Genomic DNA, 23773 nt, shown 5'->3' on the forward strand with positions numbered 1-23773 from the left:
CGTCTCACTTGGTCCAGCAGAGCCAGTTTTTCCACCAATGCGAGAACAGATCACTGTTTCAATGGTTGACCCCCAGATGAAGTACTTGACTTGATTTCACAGGCCCTATGTTGCATGACAAAATGTGTAAACACTAGAACCACCTCTTAACAGGGAGATGCTTCCACAATGAGACCAGATAGAAGGAGAGTTACTGATGGAACAGCAGATGTCTCCCAGTTGAAGCCAAGCTGGGGTTTATGTGGCAACCATGTTAAATATGCATTTGCTATTACTACAGTGATATATTTGTTCTCCACATCATTGCCAAACTCTGCAATACTTACCCTCAGCATTAAAGTGTATGCTTCTGCTCACAGGAGCAGGCTTTGAGATTGAAATATAATGCTTACTTTGAATTAGAGGAGCTGTGTGACAAGAGAATCCTAAATCTAGGTATGGGCTGGAAGTTACCATATGCTACTTTTGAGGGTCTCAGAGCCATTTTGGAAAAGAATACAGAGAGACCAAAATCGATAAAAATTTGTTTTTATTGGTGATGCTCATCGTCTTTGGAAGTCAGAAGGAATGTTAACAAGGTGTGTGTGACTTGCCATGGGATTCCACACACGCAGGAGTATAAATCCTTTGTGTTTTCTCTTTGTGCCATTGCTGTTTAGACATAATTTGAAAACCAGCTTGGCCCTTGTACTTCCTAATTATGTTAAGATAAAATATTCATAATGAATGCAGTATGAGTTTCAAGTAAGCCTTTCAAATCCTAAGTGTATCCTAAGTAATCACAGGCTTTAAGATAAAGTAAACATACGCATTTACCTAAGACAAGTACTTTTACGTATGTATATGTCAGGGGCAGGGTGTCATGTAAAATTTCCATGAAAAACCACGATAAATCCAATGATGTACTTTTTAAGGGTAGTTTATCTGGAAACTGGGATGGTCAAAAGACAGCAAAACATATACAAAGAAGCCCACTTTTAAGCAAACCTTTGTTTTTTAAGCAAAAATTCGGGAGAAAGAAGCCAAAAAATATTCTGAAGGCAGTGTAGTTTTATGGTAGCTATGAAGACTTTCAGCAGCTGGCTGATTTCTTCCTATCAGCTGACATGACTGGCAAATGACATTTCCATGAAAATCTTTGTCATCCTTATCTTCCTTCTACAGGCCTTGGCCTTGTTTCCAAAGATGCTTCAGTGAGGGTATATAAGGTCCATGACCTCTAGGGTTAGTGTCATCCACTTTAGGCAACAAGACCCTGATGAAGTGTCAGGAGGAGTGAGCACAGATCTTGGGGTGAATACCAATATTTTAGAGGTTTTTAAGAAGATATTTAAATTTTTACCCCTAATCGAAGAGAAGGGTTTCATCATCTGGTTTACATTCAAGATCTAGTCGGCTCATCATTCTGAGAAATAAATTTTCTTCTGGGTTAGGAAATCTCATCATGAGACTTGAGATATACTGGTTTGGAAAGTTTCCTCAGTTTTTCCTGGCTTCGAAGTCCCCGGCCTCGTAGTGGGGTAAGGCCCATTGGAGGCAGATGAATCTGAATAGGAAGAATAAGAATAATGATAATATTAAGAATTATAATCACCAGAGCAGCTTATTCATTGAGGATTTACTAAGTACCGTGCTCCCTGCTAAGCACTAAATCTACACTGACTCATTAATCCTTAAAATCCTTACACACATTAATCCTTACAATAATCTCATAAGGAATTAGATAATATTTATAGATGAGACAATGGAGGCTCAGAAGTTAAATAACTTGCTCAATCTTATATACACATTAAGTGGTAGAGCCAAGATTTGCATTCCAGATCACATTCCAGAGCTTGTGCTCTTCTTTGTCATACTGCCTGCATGGAAGGAACAATGACCACAGATCACATGGTGAGATGAGAATCCAAAGAAGGCGAGAAAAAAAGTTTGGGTAGACAAAGCTATTCTGCGCAGAGTGGAAAACTGGGAGTAATCTAAATGCCTACTAAAAAGCTGCTGGGTAAATTATGGTATATTCTTGTAACGGGATCCAGTGACAACCATTTAAAAACATGGGAGGCAGAGATGGCCAGGACAGATGACATAAACTAAGTAAGCAGCAAACAGTATGTCCAGGATCCCATGTACTTTAAGAAAACGTAGGTACACGAATATAGAAAAAAAGACAAGATATTACCAAACTATTAGGTTGAGCCAATACCGGGTAAAATTGCTGTTTTTGTATTATAGGTTAAGAGTAGAATATTGGCAGTTTCATATAGTGCAACCGAACAGTTACAGTGGTTACTTCCACAGGGTGAGAATTTTGGACCATTTTCACTTTCTACCTCATGCACTCTTTTAATGCTATTAACAACAAACCTTACTTTTATTATAAGGAAAATAAAAATACTTCCGTAAAAAAAGGTGAAAATCAAAAAGAGAAAGCTATCTAAATATGGGCTAGCTTTCCCTTCTATATGTGGGAAAGTTGTATGAGTAGGAGAAATCAGGCATTCATTGACATTTTAGCTTGTTGTGATGGGTTGGCGGCATGCAAGGATAGCTTACTTCCAACATGCCTCCCACAGAAGCTCTAGACTGCTCGACAAACACTGGCCCTCTTGGTACACGTTCTTGGAAATAACTGGGTTGGTGAGGAGAAGTACCCGCCACATGTTAACTGTCACACTTACTGGCCGTGGATAAGGAATCTGGTAATGCAGTCCAATTTCAATCCTTGCTGTGCATTCATCTATACACTGTTTAATCAGGTCTGTGTCTGTGAGCTATTAAAAGAGGAAAACAGGTGAGGTTCTTAGCATCTTTCTAATGCTCCTTATGTAGAGGTGTACATCTTCTTCAACTTTCTCAGCTCACCAGCCAGTAAATTCAATGCTGATACTTTGAAAAATCAAAAGCAATTTAGTATAAAATTTACTGTGGATTAAACTTTTTAAAAAATTATGGCAATAGGTAATACCTGCACACAGTAAAACATTATTCAAATAACACAAAAGGATATAATATAAAAACAAAGTCTCCTTTTTACCCCTCTCACAGTTCCCCCTTCTCAAGGACCACAATTATTGGCAGTGTTTGTCCTCCCAGGGATATTCTATGTAGATAAAAGCATACGTGTATATATACACTTTTTTCCCCCTTACACACAATAGCTCTCTTTGTTCTGAACTTTGCTTTTTCCCCTAACAATGTGTAGCTCCTTTTATATTTACACAGAGAGCTGCCTATTCTTTTTTTTTTTTAATGTTTATTTATTTTTGAGAGAGAGAGAGAGAGAGAGAGAGAGAGAGAGAGAGAGAGAGAGAGCATGGGCAGGGGAGGGGCAGACAGAGAGGGAGACACGGAATCCAAAGTAGGCTCCAGGCTCCGAGCTGTCAGCACAGTGCTCGACGCGGGGCTCGAACCCAAGAACCATGAGATCACGACCTGAGCCAAAGTCGGATGCTTAACTGACTGAGCCACCCAGGCGCCCCAGAGAGCTGCCCATTCTTTCTAAGAGCTGCACAAAATTCAAACATAAGGCCGTGTTATAATTTAATCAGTCTTTTCCTGATGGATATTTAGGTTATTTCCAGTTTTTTTCCATTATAAACAATTCTGTTATGGATCCCACTAAAGTTGTTTTTGGCTTACACGCAAATATATCTAAAAGATAAATTCCTAGAGAACTGCTGGGTTAAAGGGTGTATGTTCATGCATGTTTAATTCTTTCAGATATTCCCTCTAGATTCAAGTTACCCTCTAAGAGTGTACCAATTTATAGTCCCACCAACACCCTGATGAGAATGCTTCTCCACCTCCTCTCCATGTGGATCAAACTTGAACCCAACTGTTTCAGCAAGTGCTGTCCAGAAACCCCCCAAGGAAGATATTGGAGAATGATCCACTTTTTATTTTGAACTGTAAACTGCCTTGTTCACTGGTAAGGGGAAGAAATGGCTTTTTAAATTCCCAAATAGTCAAATCGTGGTAGTACAGTTTCAAGTAAAGGGATGACAAATTCATTCTAAAAAACAGAACACCAGGTAGAAGGGGAGAAACCCTTACATTTCAAGGATGGAAAATGAGTCAACATGTGGCTCTGCTAAGAGTTTGCAAGTGGGCCTCAAAGCAGAGCTGGGATTGCACCAGTCCCAGATGACACCCACAGTGACGTCTGGGCCAGCAAGGCTTGGAAATTCCAAGGGCGTGCCTATTCTATGGCACCTTTTGGAGCAGAGAAGAGTTCTAGGAACTGCAGTGCACAGAACTACAGCTGGGTCCCCTGGGGCAGAGGGTCTGCCTTCTGACCTCTGCTTCTCAGAAGCTGTTGCTCTGATGTCCACATTGGGAATAGATTTCCATGTTCCCATTTGCCCATTAGGATTCAGAGCAATTCATGAGATACCTCTGAATTATTATTAAAATCTCACAGCAAGTGAAGTTCTAAGAAACGACTTAAGTCTGCGTAAGGGACTGGGGAGAAAGAAGCCCGTCATAAAGATACGTATGGTTAAGGGGGCTGAGGGCTCCTGGGACTGCAGCTGTCCATTTGAACAAATCTGGGTTAGAGCTCTCCAAATTCAGTCATTCATTGGCTGCCTTCATGATTCTGCTATATCCACACACCATTTATACTAACATTAAGCTTTCTCTTTAAATGTACTGTCTCCTAAGCATAATATTTGTGGCGTTATCTGATATGCTATTTTCTAACACATGGCAAAATACGTATCTTAAAAACCCATGTACCTTCTCCCCAGACACAACAAAATAATCTTATTTATGTCACATCACTGGCACATACACTTCCCTCTGACTCACACCACACTGGGCCAGCCCAAGCTGAGGCAAAGGAAGGATTGATTACTGCCATAACTGAAAACCCTAAGGGCCTTGATCAGTCCTCACATGAGTGAGCCTGAAAAGGTTTACTGGGCACATCCTGCTATGATATCTCTCCAGCACCGGGCTAGACACTGTGAGGCCATGATTCTTGCCTTCAACTATCAAGGTTATTACCTGGGCAGAACAACTCTGATGCATAAAGCTACAGAAAAGGCATGGAGGCATGTAATCAACAGGGCAGTGACTGCTGCAGACTGCTCTAGAGGAGTTCAGAATAGGTCACTGTCACAGAGTTGAGTGAAGGCTCATGAATTTAGTGACAACCACAAGGCAGGTCCCATGGGATATATAAGAAAGTATAAGACATTGTCTCTTTGCTCGAGGAAGTGGCAGTCTGGTTGGGGAGACCACACCAACATAAATGAAACAAACAAGAAGGAATGTGACCAACTACATAGGGACAGGCACAGGTTATAGTAGTCTCCCAACTTTTTGATTATTTACTGCTTTCAGTAAAAATTTCTGAGCCCATAGCTCCTATACATGTACTCATACTGATTTATAAAATATATTAAGTGCATTAAATACATCAAAAACCTTATAAGTATACACCAAATACACATTTTAATTTTTTTTATTTTTTAAAGTTTATTTTTTTAGTAATCTCTACACATAGTGTGGGGCTCAAACTCACAACCCCGAGATCAAGAGTCACATGCTCTCCCAGCTGAGCCAGCAAGGCACCCCATGAACAGACATTTTTAAAGGATGCAATAAAAAATAAAGAGAAATAGCACTTGCAGTATTTTATTTCCATTTCTCAGAGAACTGTTTAAGGACTTCATTGGGCATATACATTGTGATGTGTGGCATGGAAAAGTTTGGAGAAGCTGGAGGAAGGCCGGAAAGGCAGAAGCTTCATGAGCAGGTTGGTTTTATGAAGCGGACAGGATTCAGATTCTGAGATGGGGAAGATAGTGTTGTTTGGGAGGGTTTCTTTGTAGTGCTTACCCCAATTGTAATTTTTTTAATTTCTTACCATCTAACTCTGAAACATCTTTGAGGGATCCTGTCTTGGTTTTGCTCATTTTATGTCCTCAACATCTAGTCCAATGTTTGGCACATGGTGGGCACTCAAATACTTGCTGAATGAAAGAATGAGAGTAGAGAGTTGCAGAGTGGTGATGGGAGCTATGGCAGAAATAGGCAAGCTGGAGAGGGGAGGCATCCTGGTGGAAAGAGGTGTTCTGCTTTGGATTGTTACACTTGGCCTTTCAGGAGGCTGGTGAGGGGCTGAGGCTGGGTTTTCAGATGTGGGAGCTGAAACCATAAAGTGGTTGCACAGTCTCTGGGCCTCAGTGCGGAGGGCTGACTTTCAGAGGATCCTTACAGCTGGCAGGAGGGTGTGTGGCAGGAGGGGGTGTCCAAAAGGACACAGAGACAGGGGTCAGAGAGGAAAAGTAAAGAGAGTGGATTGTCAGGAAGTGTCATGAGGGGAACAGTGACAGCACTGACTTCATGAGATCAGTGAGAAGGAGGCAAGGAAAGTAAGAAGCTGAAAGCCTCTTTCCATGCTTAGTGCCAGGCAGTCTTTGTAAGGAGCTAAGAGCCAATGCTTTATAGTCTGTGGCATGGGTCACATCAAGCCTCTTACAAATGGTTTTTGGCTCCCTGATGTCTAGGTGTGCAGTTCCGTTAAACTACTTAATGGAGGCACTTTCTTACCCAATTCTGTGGTCTCAAAGGGCAAACTCACTCTGCTAGCCAAAGAGGCTTGAGTTCAGAGTGAAGTTGTGAAGGGAACCCTGTGTCTTTATCCTATTCTCTTTCTTCTGAATGGGTTTATACTTAGAGGCCTTGAATAGTTTATGAGTTGAAGAAAAAAAAAAAAAAGTTTCACTGTGCACCTCCTGTGGGAGGGGCCGGGAACAGGCACAGTGATTGCGAACTGCTCCTCCCCTGAAAACCCTCACTGGCCTGGCTCCTGTCACCTGGCTCATGGGGTCTTACAAAGACGAGGACACTAAGACACTGACAGGCTGGACTGAGACCTGAAACAAATGACGGGAGGAACCCAGGCTGGGCTCTGCTTCCCAGTAGTTGGGCAAGCTAGCTGGGCCGTGCCTCTGAGCCCTTCCTGCCCCACACTCTGCCACTGTGACCTGTGCTGCTCAGTCCTCTCAATTTTAGGACGAAAAAGAACAAGTATCACAAGACACTGCCCTCCTCCTTACAGTTTCCAATTGGGGCCTACTTACATTTTTGTTTTTCTGGAACAGCGTTCTGGCTTCATTTAATATGTACTGTTTTTCTTTAATGGTGTCTTCCATCTGCCCTGATGCCGCCTGCCATTTCCTCACAAGCCTGAAAATTCTGCGGTAGAGGCCAAGAACTTCTTGTCGTGTTGCTGTTGTCATCCTCAGACCCACCAAAATAGAAGAGGGGAAATTTGCATGAAAATTCAATTTGACAGTAGGCAGCTAGGCAGATGTACATTTTTTTTAATCAAGCTTTTTAATTAGTCTGGAAATAATTGCTCTTTCTCAACAGATCTGTTTGGTAGCATTGCCAGAATGTGCTATAGGAACACCAGATCTCTCTCAGCCGTGCTGGTATATCACCCCATGGTTCAGAGTTCATGTTTGCTACGATGGCAATTTTTACAAACATGGCAAACCAAAATTCAAATTTACTATACTTTAAAGCAGTAAATTTTTTACCAGAATATCTTGGGAATGATGCTTTTAGTGTGTATTTTTATAAGATTGCAGTACTTACCAGAGTGCCTGGAAAAGGCACATTTTGAAAAACTAATTTTTTTTAAGTTTATTTATTCTAAGAGCGCGCATGTGCGAGCATGAGCAGAAAAGGGGAAAAGATAGAGGGAGAGAGAATCCCAAGCACGCTCTGTCCTGTCAGCATGGAGCCTGACGTGGGGCTAAAACCCATAAACTGTGAGATCATGACCTGAGCCGAAATCAAGAGTCAGATGCTCAACCAACTGAGCCACCCAGGTGCCCCAAATAACTAAAATTTCTAGTTAAGTAACTTGAGTTTAATGCAGGGATCTCAAATTCAAGCACATCCAGGGTCTGGCAGGTAACAAAATGAGGGAACCTGGCTACGTAGAGACAATGGCCAGGAGAGGACATCCCCCCGGTCCCCTCAAAAGGTACAGTTGCTACTCAGTATCAGGCAGCTACTGCCATGGAGAAATGAGGGCCTAGGAATGCCAGATTTCCTGATAGTTTAACAGTAGGTAGCAATCCATATTTTTAAAATGTGAAATCTCAAGACACTAATTCATTCTTTTCGAAAGTGTGAGTATCATGAAAGCCAAACACATTGAGTCTGCAGGCTCAATTCTACCCAGAGGCTGGCAGGTTGCAACCTCTCTTTTAGTTCATCATAACCTTGTTGAAAATATTTCTCAAAATTGTTGGTCTGCTTCCTTGTCCATGTGAGAACCATACAGTAAGTATAACGGAAGATCTTGCTGATGATGACTAAAGAGCTTGTGGCCTCTTTGGGTTTTTACTCTGAAACATCAGTTTTAATTTCAGGAAACTTGGCTAAGTGAGTCCCAACCTAAGTATATTCCCAAAGCTAAATGCATTCATTCATTCATTCATTTAGAGAGAGAGAGAGAGAGAGAGAGAGAGAGAGAGAAAGAGAGTGGGAGGGGCAGAGACAGAGATACAGAATCTGAAGGAGGCTCCAGGCTCTGAGCTGTCAGCACAGAGCCCAACGTGACCCATGGACCATGAGATCATGACCTGAGCTGAAGTCAGATGTCTGACCAACTGAGGCATCCAGACACCCCTATATGCATTAAAAAAAATTAAATTCCTGTCATTTTTATTTTTATTATGAAATATTTCAGATATACAAAAGGATATAGAGAATATAATTAAACAGCCATATATTCACAATGGATCTTAAATAAATTATTTATATATATATATATATATATATATATATATATATATATATATATCCCTACTGTATCCCTTCCAGTCAAATTTCCCTTCCTCTGTGCTAGAAGGAACCACTGTTTTGAACTTGTTATTAATCTTCTCACACATATCTTTACACTTAACATTCTATAGTATTGCTTAGCAAGTTTACAAACCTTATACAGCTGACCCTTGAACAATATGGGGCATAGGAGCACTGACCTCCACGTAGTCAAAAATCTACAATAACTTTTGACTCCCCAAAACTTTACTAATAGCCTACTGTTGACATGAAGCCTTACTGAGAACATAAGCAGTCAATGAACACATATGTATGTATATGTATCATATACTATATTCTTACAATGAAATATGCTAGAGAAAGGAAAACGTTAAGAAAATCATGAGGAAAAGAAAATACATTTATAGTACTGTTCTGTATTTGCAAAAGAAATCTGTGTCTAAGTGGACCTGCATAATTCAAACCCATGTTGTTTAAGGGTCAACTCTCTATGTAAAAGGTATTATGTCCTTCTGCAACTTGCTTTTTTTGCTCATGTTTGTATGATTCACCAATGTTGTTACATGTAACCCTAGCTCATATATTCTCAATACTGCAATTCAGTCCCAGTATATTGTCTCTTCTCTTGCTAATGTTCTAATGATGGGACATTAGGTGTTTTCCTTTTTCTTTCTCTTTTTACTTATGCAAAAACTTCAGACTATGTCTTTACTATTTACTACTATATCTAAAAGAAATTCAGGGAAGACAGAAAAAAGTCTCAAAACTAGAAGATTCTGATTAGTCACATTTTAGAGAATGAATATATTGTACGGTCTTTAACAAAAGGGTAGGCTGGGAAGACAAGAACACATCTGGTGAGTAGCAGGGCCAGGCACTGGAACACCTCACGAGTACTGGGCTTTCCTCAAACAGGCTCATCAGGATGGGGAAGTAGGCTGCTCACTGCCCTTTGAGAAGAGGACCCATTTCCAACTCAAGGTAGAGGTGTAACATACGGAGACTGTATGCTTTAGGGTGGTCCTGAGCTCCTGAGGACTTGGGCAGCTAAATGCAGATGGGAGCTGGGAAGAGTGAGTTCATCTAGAAGTTCTAAGTACCTGCAAGGTATTTACCTTAGAATTTCTTTTGAATAGGATTGCCTCCCTGCCCCCTGTCCCTGGTGACCTTTCTTAAGCAATGAGTAATGAACCAAGGCTTAATCACTTGCTGAAAAGGTTGAAAGCACTGCTTCACCCAATTCAAAGTTAAGATGAAAGTTATAATCAACACCAATTCTGATGTCCATGGATACGTCACAGAAAAAAATGCTTAGAAGAAATTCATAAAAACCAGGAGAGAACATCATTCTTTGTGGCTAATCGTAATAAAAACCCATGACATGATGACTTTTCCTGGTAAGGAAACAGGTTTCTGAGTTTCTGGTTCTCCCTAAAACTCCATGGTTTCATATGAAAATACGTGAGTCAGTTCCTGTGAGGGGCATAGAGTCTGTAACTACGATTAATGATTGCTTCACTTCCTTAACAGATGAAACCTCTCTGACTGCATGACACTTGAGGAAAGTGACGGAGGTATGGCATATTAAAGCAGTAGCAACCTTCTCCAAAGCCTTTGTTTTTTTTCTACTACTCGAAAGAGCCACAACTTCAAACTGTAACTGGTCATATGCCATAATCGGATACACAAGCCCTGCAATTAGGGTACTCAAGGTCATAGGCAGTACCAACAATCAGTACTTAATAGGTCTATTTTCAAAACACTTTAATTAACGTATACAGTGTTTTGAAAACTAATCCTGAAAGGGAGATTGATATCTTCCTCTCCACCATCAGGTGACCCAGAAAACCCAAGTCTGAAAGATTTCCGGAGAAGGGTCTAAGGCTGTATTCCCCATTGTGCACTATTAGCAACTCTAGCTTAACAACACTTCCCAATCTTCAGAGAATAGGCAAGAAAAGAAAAATGCCTCCTTTGTTGTTTTCTTACTGGATTTCTTTCGGTTCTTTGAGGGAATCACATTTTTCTTACTGTAGGTAGGGGTATATACGCATGCTGTTCCCTCTTTCTAGAAGGCTCTTTCCTGACCCTCTCTCTTTTACCTGACCAACCCCTACTCATCCTTCCAATTCCCAGTGAAAACCTGGACACCTCAGAGAATCCTTCTCCCTCCTGTCACCACATGCACTGGGTCAGGTCTGTTGAACCTTCCCATGGATTCTTGAATTTCTTCTTTGTGGTACTTACCACTCAAGTAATTATGGTTTGTTAGTGCCTGTCTTCTCCCAATTGATCCTTACGTTTATGGGGACAGTTACGACATCCATCTTATTTACTGCTCAATTCTTGGCACCTACCCAGGTCTGTAATTGGTGTTCCACAAATGCTGAATAAATAAAAATATCTCATGATACAGAAAGCTTGGGATTCTAGAAACAAAACTGACCATATAAAAAAATTTTTTTCCAAGCTCTTTCCCCTTTGGTTTATATTTTTGTCTTTGTTCCTAGGAAGCAACCTGTTTAGAAAAAGTGCTTTTTCCCTAAGAGTGTTCCTTCCTATGGATTCAATGACTTGAAACCAACATTTATTCCTCCGGAACTATCAATGATTTCTCACTACTGATGCAAGGCTGAGATGGCTCTTTTCTTTACTAGTTTCATGGGTTGATCCAATGTACTGAGGTCTGCTGGGATTTTCCCACAGGCAACATGAGAAATATCAAATTATTTAGAGGACCACATTTTTAAAAAAGATTTTATTTTTAAGTAATCTCTACACTCAACACGGGGATCGAACTCACAACCTTGAGATCAAAAGGTGCAGGCTCCACTGACTGAGCCAGCCAGGTGCTCCTAGAGGACCACAACTGAACCAGTCTCACTCAACTGGCCATGAAATCTTACAGAATTTTTAAAGTTTTATAACTTTGATTATGAGATTGACATTTGGTCAAACTGTTTCACTTTACTTCCTTAACCCCAAAGCCCCAGAATGAGGAAAGGTAAGAGATACGAAGTGTTCCTGGGAGGAAATGTGACTAGAAACTGGCCTTTTCTTCTTCTTCTTTTAATGTTTATTTATTTTGAAAGAGAGAGAGAGAGAGAGAGAGAGAGAGAGAGAGAGAGAGAGCGTGCACGTGAGCAGGGGAGGGGCAGAGAGGGAGAGGGACTCCCAGACTCCGTGCTGTCAGCAGAGATCCTGACACCAGGCTCTATCTTACCAACCTGATCTCACTATCATGACTTCAGCCGAAATCAAGAGCTGGACGTTTAACCAACTGAGCCACCCAGGTGCCTCGAAATTGGCCGTTTCTTAAAATCGTACCCCATATATACATAGTACCAAGAAAAAATTCACAACTAAGCATCTTCCAAGTGAAGCCTGGGCCACTAAGAAAAGGCTGATAAATGTTGCTGCTAGTGTGGTTTGGTCTCTGGTCACAGTTGGGAGAAGTTTTCCCGACAGCAGGTGTCCCAAAGATTGGTTGGGGAGGTTATTTTTTGGATGTACAAGTATTTTATAATGTACTGTAATAGCCTATCAAACTCATAATTTAATAGCATGATTTTGATTTCACAGCAATAATATACAGTTTCTTTGAGATGAACGTATTATAAAAGTTTTTTTCAATGTTTATTTTGAGGGAGTGAGCATGCACAAGCAGGGGAGGGGCAACGAGAGATGGGGAGAGAGAAGGGGGGAGAGGGAGAGACAGAGAGAGAGAATCCCAAGCAGATTTGGTGCTTCACCACAGAGCTTGATGTGGGGCTCCAGCTCATGAACTGTGAGATTATGACCTGAGCTGAAATCATGAGTCAGACACTTAACCAATTGAGCCACCCAGGTGCCCCTGTATTAGAAAAGTTTTTAAAGCTGGCCTAAAATATGGGTAATAATAGTAAAAATTGTGATGCAGAGTGTGAAACACACAAGTTTTAAAGCTACAGCTCTAAGGCACCCTGCAGGGTCATGCCTTGGTGTTTATTCTATCATCCACTTACAATGCTTGCTTTCTGCTAGTTATCACACCCCACCTACTAGATACCTATTTGCTCCCAAGTTTTTCTGCAGCCCCCTTTTCTCTGCTTCTCTCCTGAGCCAGCTATTGATATTTTGCTATTTCATTGTGTCTTTTTCTTCACAGTCTCTGAATTCCTGCAGAGCTCAGACTGTTTTGCACATTAGAGTAATTATAATAATACTACACTTTGCTCTGTACTAACTGTGCTAGAGGCTTTGCTAGGTGCTTTATGTATGTTAACTCCCCAAATCACAATTCTATAAGGTAGGTAACTACCATTACCCCTTTACAAAGCAGAAACCTGATGCAAAGAGAGGTTAAGTAACTTGCCCAAAGTCACATCAGCTATATTAAGAGGTAAGGCTGGAGGCACCTCTCTGGCTCAGTCACCAGAGACTCATCTCAGGGCTGTGAGTCAAGCCTCAAGTTGGTTGTAGACCTCACTTAAAAACAAAACAAAACAGGGGTGCCTGGGTGGCGCAGTTGGCTAAGCGTCCGACTTCAGCCAGGTCACGGACTTCAGCCAGGTCATGATCTTGCGGTCTGTGAGTTCAAGCCCCGCGTCAGGCTCTGGGCAGATGGCTCAGAGCCTGGAGCCTGCTTCCGATTCTGTGTCTCCCTGTCTCTCTGCCCCTCCCCCGTTCATGCTCTGTCTCTCTCTGTCCCAAAAATAAATAAACGTTGAAAAAAAATTTTTTTAAAACAAAACAAAAAAACGGGGAATCTGGGTGGCTCAGTCGATTGGCATCCGACTTCAGCTCAGGTCATGATCTCAAGGATTGTGAGTTCAAGCCCCGCGTGAGGCTCTATGCTGAAAGCTCAGAGCCTGGAGCCTGCCTCAGATTCTGTGTCTCCCCTCTCTCTCTGCACCTCACACACTCTCACTCTGTCTCTCAAAAATAAATAAACATTAAAAAAAAAAAAAAAAAAAGAGGTGAGGCCAGGATTCAAACCCAGACCCAGACAGTCTGGAGTCCAGCCCAAATGTTTAATCACTAAATAGGATGCTCAATCTCAGTAAATGTGGTTGAATGTCTGTTAACTGCTTTAAAGAGCTTGGCTAGTTTGTGACAAAGGGAACTCAATTTTATTCCCTTTTCACAAACAGCAAAAAACCATTGTTTTGCACCTTGATATGAATAACCTTTTAATAAGGTTTTCCATATGCCATCTGCCCTTGCCTTTTTTTTTTTACATTTATTTATTTTGAGAGAGAGAGACTGTGAGCAGGGGAAGGGCAGAGAAAAGGAGGAGAGAGAATCCTAAGCAGTCAGTGCGAAGCCCAACTCGGTTCGAATTCATGACCTGAGCAGAAATCAAGAAATGGACACTTAACTGACTGAGCCACCCAGGCACACCGCCCCCCACTCTGACTTTTTAAAAAAGTTTACTTACTTATTTTGAGAGAGTAAGAGTGTACATGAGTGACTGGGGGAAGGGCAACTGTCCTTCCTTAATAATTGTGTTGCACATCAGCACATTAAAAGATGCTGTGCACCTGTCAGGACTGGGCTGCTCTTCCATTCGCTATGGCAACTCTGTTCCATCACTCCAAAAGGAGTGGACATCATAGAAGACTCACCAGGGCTCATTACAGTGCTACCACTCTGCAGGCCTTACTGGTCCCTCCCAAGCCTCTATCCTTTCAGTACCCACTGGGACCACACACAGGAGATTCTAGGGATACACAACCTTGATAAACAAGCAGCCTTAGTCCCTGCCTTCCTGAAGCTTACATTCTAGTGGCCAAGTAGATGACATACAAGAAAAACAATTTCTGATGGTGGTATGTGCTCTCTAGGAATGAAACAGTAATACGATTCAAATGAACAGAGGCAGGGTTATTTTATTTTGGGTAGTTAGTGCCATTTGAGTCCTGAATGACATGAGGGAGCCTGAGCCTATTCAAGGGAAGAGTTAAGGGAAGGGTGGTTCAGGAAGAGGGTGGCAACCAACAAAGGCTAAGAGGTGGTAAACAAGTCAATGTTAATGCAGCAAGAACCTGTGGGGAAGGTGGGGCCACAGGTGAGCAGAAATCTAGGACAGGTTGGGAGCCTAGGCCCTGGAAAGGAGTTCAGTTTGTAATCTAAGAACAAAACAAAAGGAAGACATTGGCTGATTTTAAGCAAGCTGGAGTACCATGGTCTAATTTGCATTTATTCTATCCTTTAAAAAAATTTTAACGTTTTTTGAGACAGAGAGTGAGCAGAGGAGGGGCAGAAAGAGAGGGAGACACAGAATCCAAAGCAGGCTCCAGGCTCTGAGCGGTCAGCACAGACCCCCATGCAGGGCTCAAACCCGTGAACACAAGATTATGACCTGAGCTGAAGTTAGATGCTCAAATGACTGAGCCACCCAGATGCCCTTAATTTACATCTTTTAAAATGTGCTGGATTTGGGGGCACCTGGGTGGCTCAGTCAGTTGAGCATCCAACTCTTGATTTCATCTCAGGTCATGATCTCAAGGTTTCAGATTGAGCCCAATGTCAGGCTCCACAGCCTGATCCACAGTGTGGAGCCTGCTTGGTTATTTGCTCTCCCTTTTCTCTCTGCTCCTCCCCTGCTTGTACTTGTGCTTGCTCTCTCTCTCAAAACAAACACTAAAAAAAAATGTGCTGGATTTCAAATTGTATCTTGCACATGGTGAAAAAAGTTTTGCCTAATGCCACCTAATTGACAGGAGATTTGGGATTAAGAGCCAATAAACCTAGATGATTATTTCCCTGACCAAGTTTTCCCATTTTTATTTTGGAGTCAGTAATGGGGCAGTAATTAATCTCCTAAAACCAAACGAAACACACCACCTACTCACTCTTCTACTCCGTGATGAGTGGAAATAGTGAAAGGTCTGGGTAGGTTCCAAGAACCCACTCTATACAGCACGTGTAGACACACAGCATGTTTAGGTTTGGCTTTCAGGATGTCTGCGTGAAGATATGCTAGTATTAGGGGATTTATCCACTTCACCCTTTCCCCCACCTTTGGAAAGACCATCACAGCATGAACACTGAGGAGTTTAAGAGCAGAGATGAAAATTCCTTCTCCAGATGAAATTTATAGAAGTATGACTCTGGTCTCAGGAATGTCAAAATTCCCAGTGTTGGACTCTCATGAGGCTTTGCCTTCTACTTAAGAAAAAGTGTTGCAGTATAAACAAGGGACAGAAAAGGCAATGGGAATTAACTGACTTTCCAGCCCCAGGCAGAAGGAAAGACTCTTGCCATTCTTGCAGTATCTGCTCCTAGGTGGAATTTTTCTTTTTCTCATCATAACTAATGAATGTAATAGAGTTAAATTTCTCTCCCAAGTACTTTATGATTGGGTGGGTGGTGGAGATTATGAAACTCACCCAAATGAAATCACTGTCTCATGTGTTCATTGTGCACCCATGCTGGCCGGTCCCTGTCCTGCTGCCCAATCTCCTTAGATCTGGCACCCCTTCTTTTTGCCAAATGAAGGTCCAAATTCACACAACTGAAATATTCTTTCTTTGCGTAGCTGTTGATTCTCATTCTTGGATTTCCACTACTTTTCATAGGGTGCCATCTTCATGCTGAAACAGGTTCAGTGACTCTGCTATGTGTACTCCAGGCACCTCCAGCACACTTGTATCATAAGTTCATTCTATTCTAGTGTAATTTTCTGGCTGGCTTACCTTTCTTCTTCCACTGTGTGTGTTTTGGGGAGGGAGAAAGAAGGTTGGGACTATGCCTCATTCATCACACTCTTAAGACTGGGCACAAAGTTGGAGCTTGAAATATATTTGTTAGAAGAATAATACATTTACACACGAAGAATAGTCACCAGTAATGTCCATTCTCATTCTGAAACACACACAGTGGTATGTGGGCCAGGTTTCCCAAGTGAAGACCCTAGAACATTTAAAAATACTAATTAACCCTCACAATGATGTTTTTAAGAGTGGTGCTGTGGGTGTCAGGTTTGGGGAGGAGGCCTTATCAGTTCCATCCTTACAGTTATAATAATGTAACCCATACTCTTAAGTTCTTTAAAAGCCAGTAAGTGTTGGTCCACTGGAATGAAATGATTTACTATGTTTTCATGAAGCTTAGAACCGAACATATAGAAAAAATATGGCTCGGACACATTTTCTCTTGGGAAAAAAAAAATCCTTCTTGGGAATAAGATCTATTGCAACCAAATGATCGGGGATCAAAACCAACCTCCAAAATTGTTATTTGGAACAAGCAAACAGATTTTCTTGCCCAGGAAAGCAGAGGACAGAATGATTGTCTTGGTTTTAGGCATTCAAAGTTTTTCCACATATGTAAGGAACAGAAGATAAAATGCAACTACTGAACAAATGGGTTCTGGAATGGTCAAAAGTGGGTTTCAATCCCGACTTCACTACATTGGTCAAGTCTTCCTGAGCCTCAGTTTCTGAAAAAGTGAAATGGGGTAACAATAGAACCCTCTTCAAAGAGTTGGGGTAAGGATTACTCATGAGATAATCCATGTAAATCACTTAGCATTGGGAGTTAACAAAGGCAAATGTTACTTAAATAGGAGGAAATAAAGGAGGAACAATGACGCCTCTTTTATCTATGCTAAGCTTTGTCTGCAGAGGTGGGAAAGAAGCGTGTTGCCTGTTGGCAAATTTATTGCTTTGTGATACTGATGGATTTTCCTAAAGCTGTTTCCCTCTGATCATTAATAATCCCTGTACAGTAAAGGGCTATTGTTCTTCAGTATGAGCAAATAACCCAGTCAGATGCACTGCTTATCTTCAGACCACAGCACATACTTCTTACTGGAAATATAATGCAGGTGCCAACACTGAAGGCATGACCAGACTTCCTATTTTTCTTCCTTTATCTCTTACTCCTTGCTTATCCTTTGGCTTGTTTTTCTCCTACATCTCTTATATTTCCTACTTTCTGGTGTACACCCATATCCTATACAGTATCATCCTTACCCAAATCGAATAACCTTCAAGTTAAGCTGTGCCCCACACATCACTGCCCTCTATCCCCCACTCCTCTCAATTAACAGACAGGCAGACACACACCCCCCACAGACTTGTTTCCTGTCCTGGATTCAGTTTTTGGTTACTAGAATCCAAAAAGGGAAGTGTAATGCCACACACTGTTCTGCAAATCTCAGGATATGCTTGTGTGGTGTACTTAATCATACCACAGCTATTCTCTGAAACAGCATCTTTTTACACAGAAAGTGACAATATGTTGTGTCAGAGATAGGAGGCAGGGAGTGGAAGGTAGATCGTGTTTTCATTTTACTTAAAGGAATAGAATTAGGTTAGGCCCTGTAATATGGGAAATCTCCAGAACACAGGGAAAAACCAAAAATACTGATGTCTGAAAGGCTTCTAAATTATCCAAAACAAAATCATATGAGGCAAGTATGCTCATTCTAAATATACCAGCATAGGAGCATACACAAGATTATACTTGTAAGGGGGAACTCCAATTAGGCTTTTGTAACCAAGAGAGATACAGCTCTTTTTCCCCTCAGACAGAAATTCTAAATGGAAACCAAGTTTCTGCCCTTCAATTCAAAAGAAATGGAAGTATTTGTTTCCTTATCAGCATATTTTAAGAGACAAAAGTAAGGGTCAGTCAGAGGGGGTAAGAACCAGTTAGCAGAAGTAGGATGAGGTGTTAGATGTGTGTGGGTGTGTGTGTGTGTGTGCTGGAAATAGATGAAAACTAGGTCAACGCTAAAAATCAACCCCAGTCATTCATTCATAACTACCCAGAATTTCACCCCTTCATAGGAACTAGGAAAGTCAGAGCAAGAAACACTTAAGTTTAAATTAGCATTTAAATCCTTTGTGATAATTTCCTAGGGAAATGGATTAGGAAACTGACAAAAGGGCTTTGGTTATGACATTAGATACAGCTGGAGTTTTCTAGCACCTGACCCTTGATCCAACCATCTGATGAATAACCTCACGTTGAGTAGTGGTCCCTGCCTTCACAACAGTTTCCAAATACCCTCCACCTATCAAGTAACTACCAAATGAGCAACTTTTCTCATCTGCAGAGGCAACAGAGCTCCTTACTAGACAAAATCCCTTGACAGCAGGAGCAATGACTGTCCATCCTTATGTGTGTGGAACTATTGCACCCAGAATACCTTCAAGCTCCTGCAGTTCAGTGCTGACCCACAGAATGTATTTCCTTTTTACTTTATTTATTTGTTTATTTATTTAGAGCATGAACAGGGAAGAGTGGCAGAGGGAGTTAGAATCTTAAGCAGGCTCTGTGCTCAGCGCTGAGCCTGACCCAGGGCTCAATCCCACGACCCTGAGATCATGACCTGAGCCAAAATCAAGAGTTGGATGCTCATCCAACTGAGCTATCCGGGCACCCCCACAGAATGTATTTCAATGATGGAAATATTCTATAACTGTGATGTCCAGCAGGGTAGCTAGCCACTGGCCACATGAAATATGGTTACTGCATCTGAGAAACTGGCATTTAAAAGTGTATTTAAGTACCTACATGTAAAAAATAAATAGCAACATGTAGCCAGTGGCTACTGGGGAACAGCACAGTTCAAGACCAAGAACTGCAAATCAAATGCCCACAAGGGTCAGGCAGACAGCTGAAAAGAGAGGAGGCCTTTGGCACTGAGCCACATACAAAGGGGGGGGGCGGTGGCGGGGAGAAGCTTTATTGGCTCCAGGTGTGTTGCCAGATTCTTTTTTCAATGAAGCTGAAAATCTGGATTTTGATGTCTAATTTTTAAATGTTGGCAAGTCAATTTTAAAAAGAATTTAAATTTAAATCGTTTTGGGGGCTGAATGATATGTTTGTAGGCAATAGCTGTATTTCCATTTGCAATCTCTAATTTAGGCCAACCCCTTCAGCTCAAAGAAAAAGACCTTCTCCAATGAATGCCACTGCTGATCAGTAGCAGATCCAAGATTGAAACCCAGGCCTTCTGATACTTCTGATATTCTTTCTAGATTTTATGAGATTAACCATATCTAGATTGTGGCTGGCAGTGGCAGCATCAGCAGGACAAAAGCTCCTTTGTCAGAGCTGCTGAAGTCCGTGACTGATACCTTATGAATACAGTATTCCTACCTAGCTATAACCACATATTGGGCCCTTTGGGCAAAGCTCTATACTAGAAGCAAGACACAAAGAAGAAATAGCCCACAGGGGAGTCAGACATAACAATTAACAAGCAAAGTCAGGCTTGCTGTAATGGACACAAATCACCTGCACACAAGTCCAAAAGCAATGACAGCTGGGGGAGGAAGGGAAGGAAGAGATTTGAGCCAGGGCTTAGAGGATGAATAGAAGCTGGCTGGTGGGTGAATGAGTCTCACGGATTATGAGAGTGAGTCTCACTATTGCAGGATATTAAGGGATCCTGCTTTTATCTCTGAGGCCTTATCTGTATCAAGTCTCCTTTGTTGGCTTCTGTTCTTCTCCGGGGAATCTCTGAATGTCTCTAAAAACTCCTGTGTATTTTCTCTGGGACTTTTCCCCTGACTTGTATATCTAACTTCTCCGACATCTTCACCTGGATGGTTAGTAGACTTATCAAACCTAGTATATTCAAGAGAACTTAGGATATTCCGTTCCAAACAGTTTCCCCTTAGTAGTCCTCCTTGGTTCCTCTTCCTCCCATACACTTCACACCCAATCAGGCATTAAGTCTTGCAAACTCTACTTCCAAAATGCATTCTGAATTTAATGATCGGCATTTCCACTGACAATACTTCTTGGCCTACTGTAACAGGGTCCTAACAGTTCTGACAACTTCTACCCTTCTCTGTCTAGCAACCAAGTGATTTTTTTTTAAATGTAAATCAGGTCAGGTCACTCCCCTTCTCAAAACCCTCAGGTAACACAACAGCCAAACCCTTACCTTGGGCTAAAATGCTGTGCTTGTTCAGGCCCTGCCATTTCTCCATCACAGACCACTTTGGCCCTTGTTTTTTCTGCTCCAGCAACCTGGCTTTCTCGCCGTTTCCTTCCTCAGAACCCTGTCGGTTGGCTCTTTTCTCCACCTAGACAGTCCATTCCCTAGCTTCTTTCTTTTCTCGAATCTCTGTGAAACCCGGCCTTCTCTGAAGTGCTCTACCCCATTTTAGAGTGGCCCTCCCCCCATCTTCTATCACTTCATCCGGTACTATTGTCTTACTTGCGGATATCTTCCTTCCTGATTTACATTTTAACTTTAACTGTACATTTTAACTTTCTTCCGGACTCGAAGTCACCGAGCAAGGCCTCCGTTCTGGCTCTCATTTGTAAATAGAGGCAATAAGAAGCTGGTTCTCAGTATCCTAGAAAGTCTCCGTAGCTTGTACGGGCCCTCGTTTGGGTCAACCTTCCCCAGCTTGACGCCTCTCGCCCCAGAATAGCCCCTGTTAATCTCCTATTTGTATTCGGGGATCCAAGCGATTCAGCAAAGTTTGAGATGGGCCCCAAATCGGCATCTCAGAGTCCCCAAACCAGGCCTTCCCTTCCTGGCCTTCGGGCCACTTCCCAAGGCAAGTTCTCGAGGCCAGGGGCGACGACACCGAGCCGCCCTCGCGAGGTAGGGGTCACACAAGCACGTCTCCTAGCAACGTCGCACCCCCGCCCCCACCCCATCCCTACCCCTGGGGAACCAACCCCTTCCCCCAGTCTCCCGCGCCAGGAGTCAGCGTCTCCATCCCCTACACTCACTCTGCGTCAGTCCTGCCTTCCCCCACCCACAGAAGCTCCGCAGCCTACCGCGGGCTAGGAGGAGGCGGCGCCAGGAGCCTAGCTGAGCCGCGGGCGACGGAGGTCGGGCAGGTCCGGTAGGCCAGGCCGGACCAAACCACCGGGAGGACCTCTGTGGGAGCATTAGTGCCAGGTCGGGAGTAGCCACGAGTCTCCCTTACACTTCATACTGTAGCCCATATTCCGCCGTATACAAACAATATAGCCAACTTCATCCTCTCCCTAGTTTCTCTTTACCCCTTCCGCTATCGTTCCCCCCACTCTAGTCAAAAAAATGGTCCAGTCCAGCACCTCCTAGCCCTCCCTCCTCTTCGCTCGGTCTTTGCCCTTACTTGGCTACAGCTTCGTGCGTCTTTGCGTACGTCGTGACGCAATCTTCCACCCGTTCCTCCCCGCCCCTCTTCAATTCTCCCTCCTGGAGTCGGCGGCCTGCGGGGTTACCGGAAGTGATGATGCAGGAGGCGATGGAGGGGGCGGGGTTTGGGGGCGGCTGCCGCCGGTGGGCCGCAGATGAAGAGGAGGCGGCGGCAGTGGTGGAAGAAGAGGCGGCGGCGGCGCGGGTAGGGAGCCTGGAAACGCGAGCGGGGATGGTAGGTGGTTTGGACCCGCCGGGCCGCCGTCGTTTCCAGAAAGGGTTTGACTGGAGGAACCTCTGGAGCAGCTGTGAGTTTGGGGGGGGGGGCTTTTGAGGAAAAGGGGGGAGCATTGAGAGATGAAGGGGCGGGGGTTGGGTACCTTCGAGAAAAGGGGGTGGAAGGGGAGGAGTGGAAATCAGCGCCTTGTCTGGACTGGTCCCTTTGGAGGAAGAGGCTGTGAGGGGAGCCTGTGGCGTGTCAGCCGCAGGGCTCAAGAAAACTTACCTACGGTGCCTGCCTCCCCACCGCCAGCACCCCTCAACCCAGGCCTGGGGATCTGGGGGCTGGAGCTGCCCTGGAGAGGGTGCAGACTCTGGCTCTATGCCCCGGGTAAGCGCCGTAAGGTAGGAGTCCAAGCGGGAGGTGGTGGGTGAATCTCCAGCTCCCTCCTCCCTCATTTCACTCCCCACCCCCATCCTTCTCTTTAATCATTAACAGCCCTGGAATTAAGGGGCTCAGACCTGAAGGCTTTTCTATGCACCTTTGCTACAAACGATAACCATCTGTGCCTGAGGTAATGGGGCTGGAAGCTTTGCCCGTGTCCTGTATAGGAAGTGGTACGGGGTGACAAATGTATTGTTTTTTTTTCCATTCCCTTTCACCCCTTTTCTTCTCCCATATACACCCCTCGTTTCCACTTCAGTTCTCTGTGGCTAGGTGGTAATCATGGTGGTTTTTCTTTTTTCTTTCTTTTTTTCCCCCCTTTATGTCACTTGGTACCTTGATTACCTCTTTCGAATTTGGTGTTCAGCCTCTATCCCAGATCTTACTGCAAGCTTTGTAATACTTCAGTTACAGGCTGTGTCACATTGGGAGTACCTCTCAATGCCTGGTAGCTCCAAATTAAGATGAGCATTTTCTCCTATGAATACTGGAATTCCTAAGGCCTTGCAAGGATTCCTAAATGGCATCATAGCCCAGGAATCAAAGTCTCTTGTTCTAAATACTTTATGTGTGAGGAATTTACATGTTGTCAACTCTTCCCAAAATGATTTGATGTTAGGCTAATTCTGGATTTCTGTGTTTCTCTCCACCCACACTTCATGATGCACTTCAGAGAACAGAAAACCCCATATTACTTTTTTGTTTCTGCAGTTGGACAATAGGTTTTTAATCTTTTTCTACATTTGTTGGTCACACAAGTCTTTAGTGGCACATATGATTTGTGCTGATTTCCATCTTATTTAGCTGATTCTTTGTGTATAGGTGGTCTTAAATGAGAAAATGTGGTGTGTTGTTTTAAAGAAGAATACAAACTAATAACGGATGTGCAAAAATTATTTGAACAAGGCAGATAATGACTGGAAAGATCTCTTTATGGATGTTCTCTTGGTTTAAAAAAAAAAAATCACCAAGTAGTGCTCTTTTAGCTTGTCTTAGAAGTTTTAGAGTGAAATGTAAGAATTCCTATTTTGGTGTTGATATTTTCTTTGGAAATCTGTTGAATGTTGAACTGTGTTTTCTGAAGAACTTTAATAGATAGTGCCTAATATTAGGGATCCTTTGATTAGAAAGTGTCCATAAATCCTGGCCCTCTATAACTGAGTTTATGTGCGTATTGCTAGGAGAATTATCATAACGGGTCCCATCCGACT

At 42.8% G+C, this 23773-nt stretch overlaps 2 protein-coding genes across 37 annotated transcripts in view; one reads left to right on the forward strand and one right to left on the reverse strand.

Annotated features, from left to right (window-relative positions):
* Positions 1 to 512: 512 nt before the first annotated feature.
* Positions 513 to 22535, reverse strand: LYRM1 (LYR motif containing 1). 14 transcript variants are annotated; one of them, XM_045047466.1, is made up of 5 exons: positions 20702 to 21428; positions 16491 to 16707; positions 7092 to 7240; positions 2679 to 2771; positions 513 to 1546 (listed from the first exon to the last, which is right to left on the reverse strand). In XM_045047466.1, the coding sequence occupies exons 2-5, from the start codon at positions 16549 to 16551 to the stop codon at positions 1430 to 1432; spliced, it is 420 nt and encodes a 139-aa protein (XP_044903401.1). In that variant the 5' UTR covers positions 16552 to 16707; positions 20702 to 21428; the 3' UTR covers positions 513 to 1429. The 14 variants fall into 14 exon arrangements, with proteins under 14 accessions (XP_044903401.1, XP_019676441.1, XP_019676436.1 ...); XM_019820882.3 differs by lacking the exon at positions 16491 to 16707 and adding an exon at positions 11059 to 11197 and having other exon boundaries at positions 7092 to 7251; positions 20702 to 21425; XM_019820877.3 differs by lacking the exons at positions 16491 to 16707; positions 20702 to 21428 and adding an exon at positions 22404 to 22535 and having other exon boundaries at positions 7092 to 7251.
* The window catches only part of DCUN1D3 (defective in cullin neddylation 1 domain containing 3), a 39160-nt gene continuing 36925 nt past the window's right edge, over positions 21539 to 23773 (forward strand). For 10 of the 23 annotated variants that reach the window (XM_045047449.1, XM_023246919.2, XM_023246923.2 and 7 more), the window contains exon 1: positions 22067 to 22206. The gene's annotated coding sequence lies outside the window, so the exon portion shown is untranslated. Of the gene's footprint in view, positions 21677 to 22015; positions 22207 to 22375; positions 22509 to 23773 lie in introns of those variants that run through there. The other 13 variants (XM_023246931.2, XM_023246936.2, XM_045047458.1 and 10 more) reach the window with 6 other exon arrangements.

This window comes from Felis catus, chromosome E3, assembly GCF_018350175.1.
Source record: "Felis catus isolate Fca126 chromosome E3, F.catus_Fca126_mat1.0, whole genome shotgun sequence".
In the NCBI taxonomy this organism is placed as follows: domain Eukaryota; kingdom Metazoa; phylum Chordata; class Mammalia; order Carnivora; family Felidae; genus Felis; species Felis catus.

Coding starts and splice junctions, on each gene's coding strand:
- LYRM1 (XM_019820878.3), bottom strand. CDS start 21,667: ATGCTCCCACAGAGGTCCTCCCGGTGGTTTGGTCCGGCCTGGCCTACC. Junction 2,772..7,091: donor TGTTCCAGAAAAACAAAAAT/GTAAGTAGGCCC, acceptor CTCTTTTAATAG/CTCACAGACACAGACCTGAT. Junction 1,547..2,678: donor AGATTCCTTATCCACGGCCA/GTAAGTGTGACA, acceptor CTTCCTATTCAG/ATTCATCTGCCTCCAATGGG.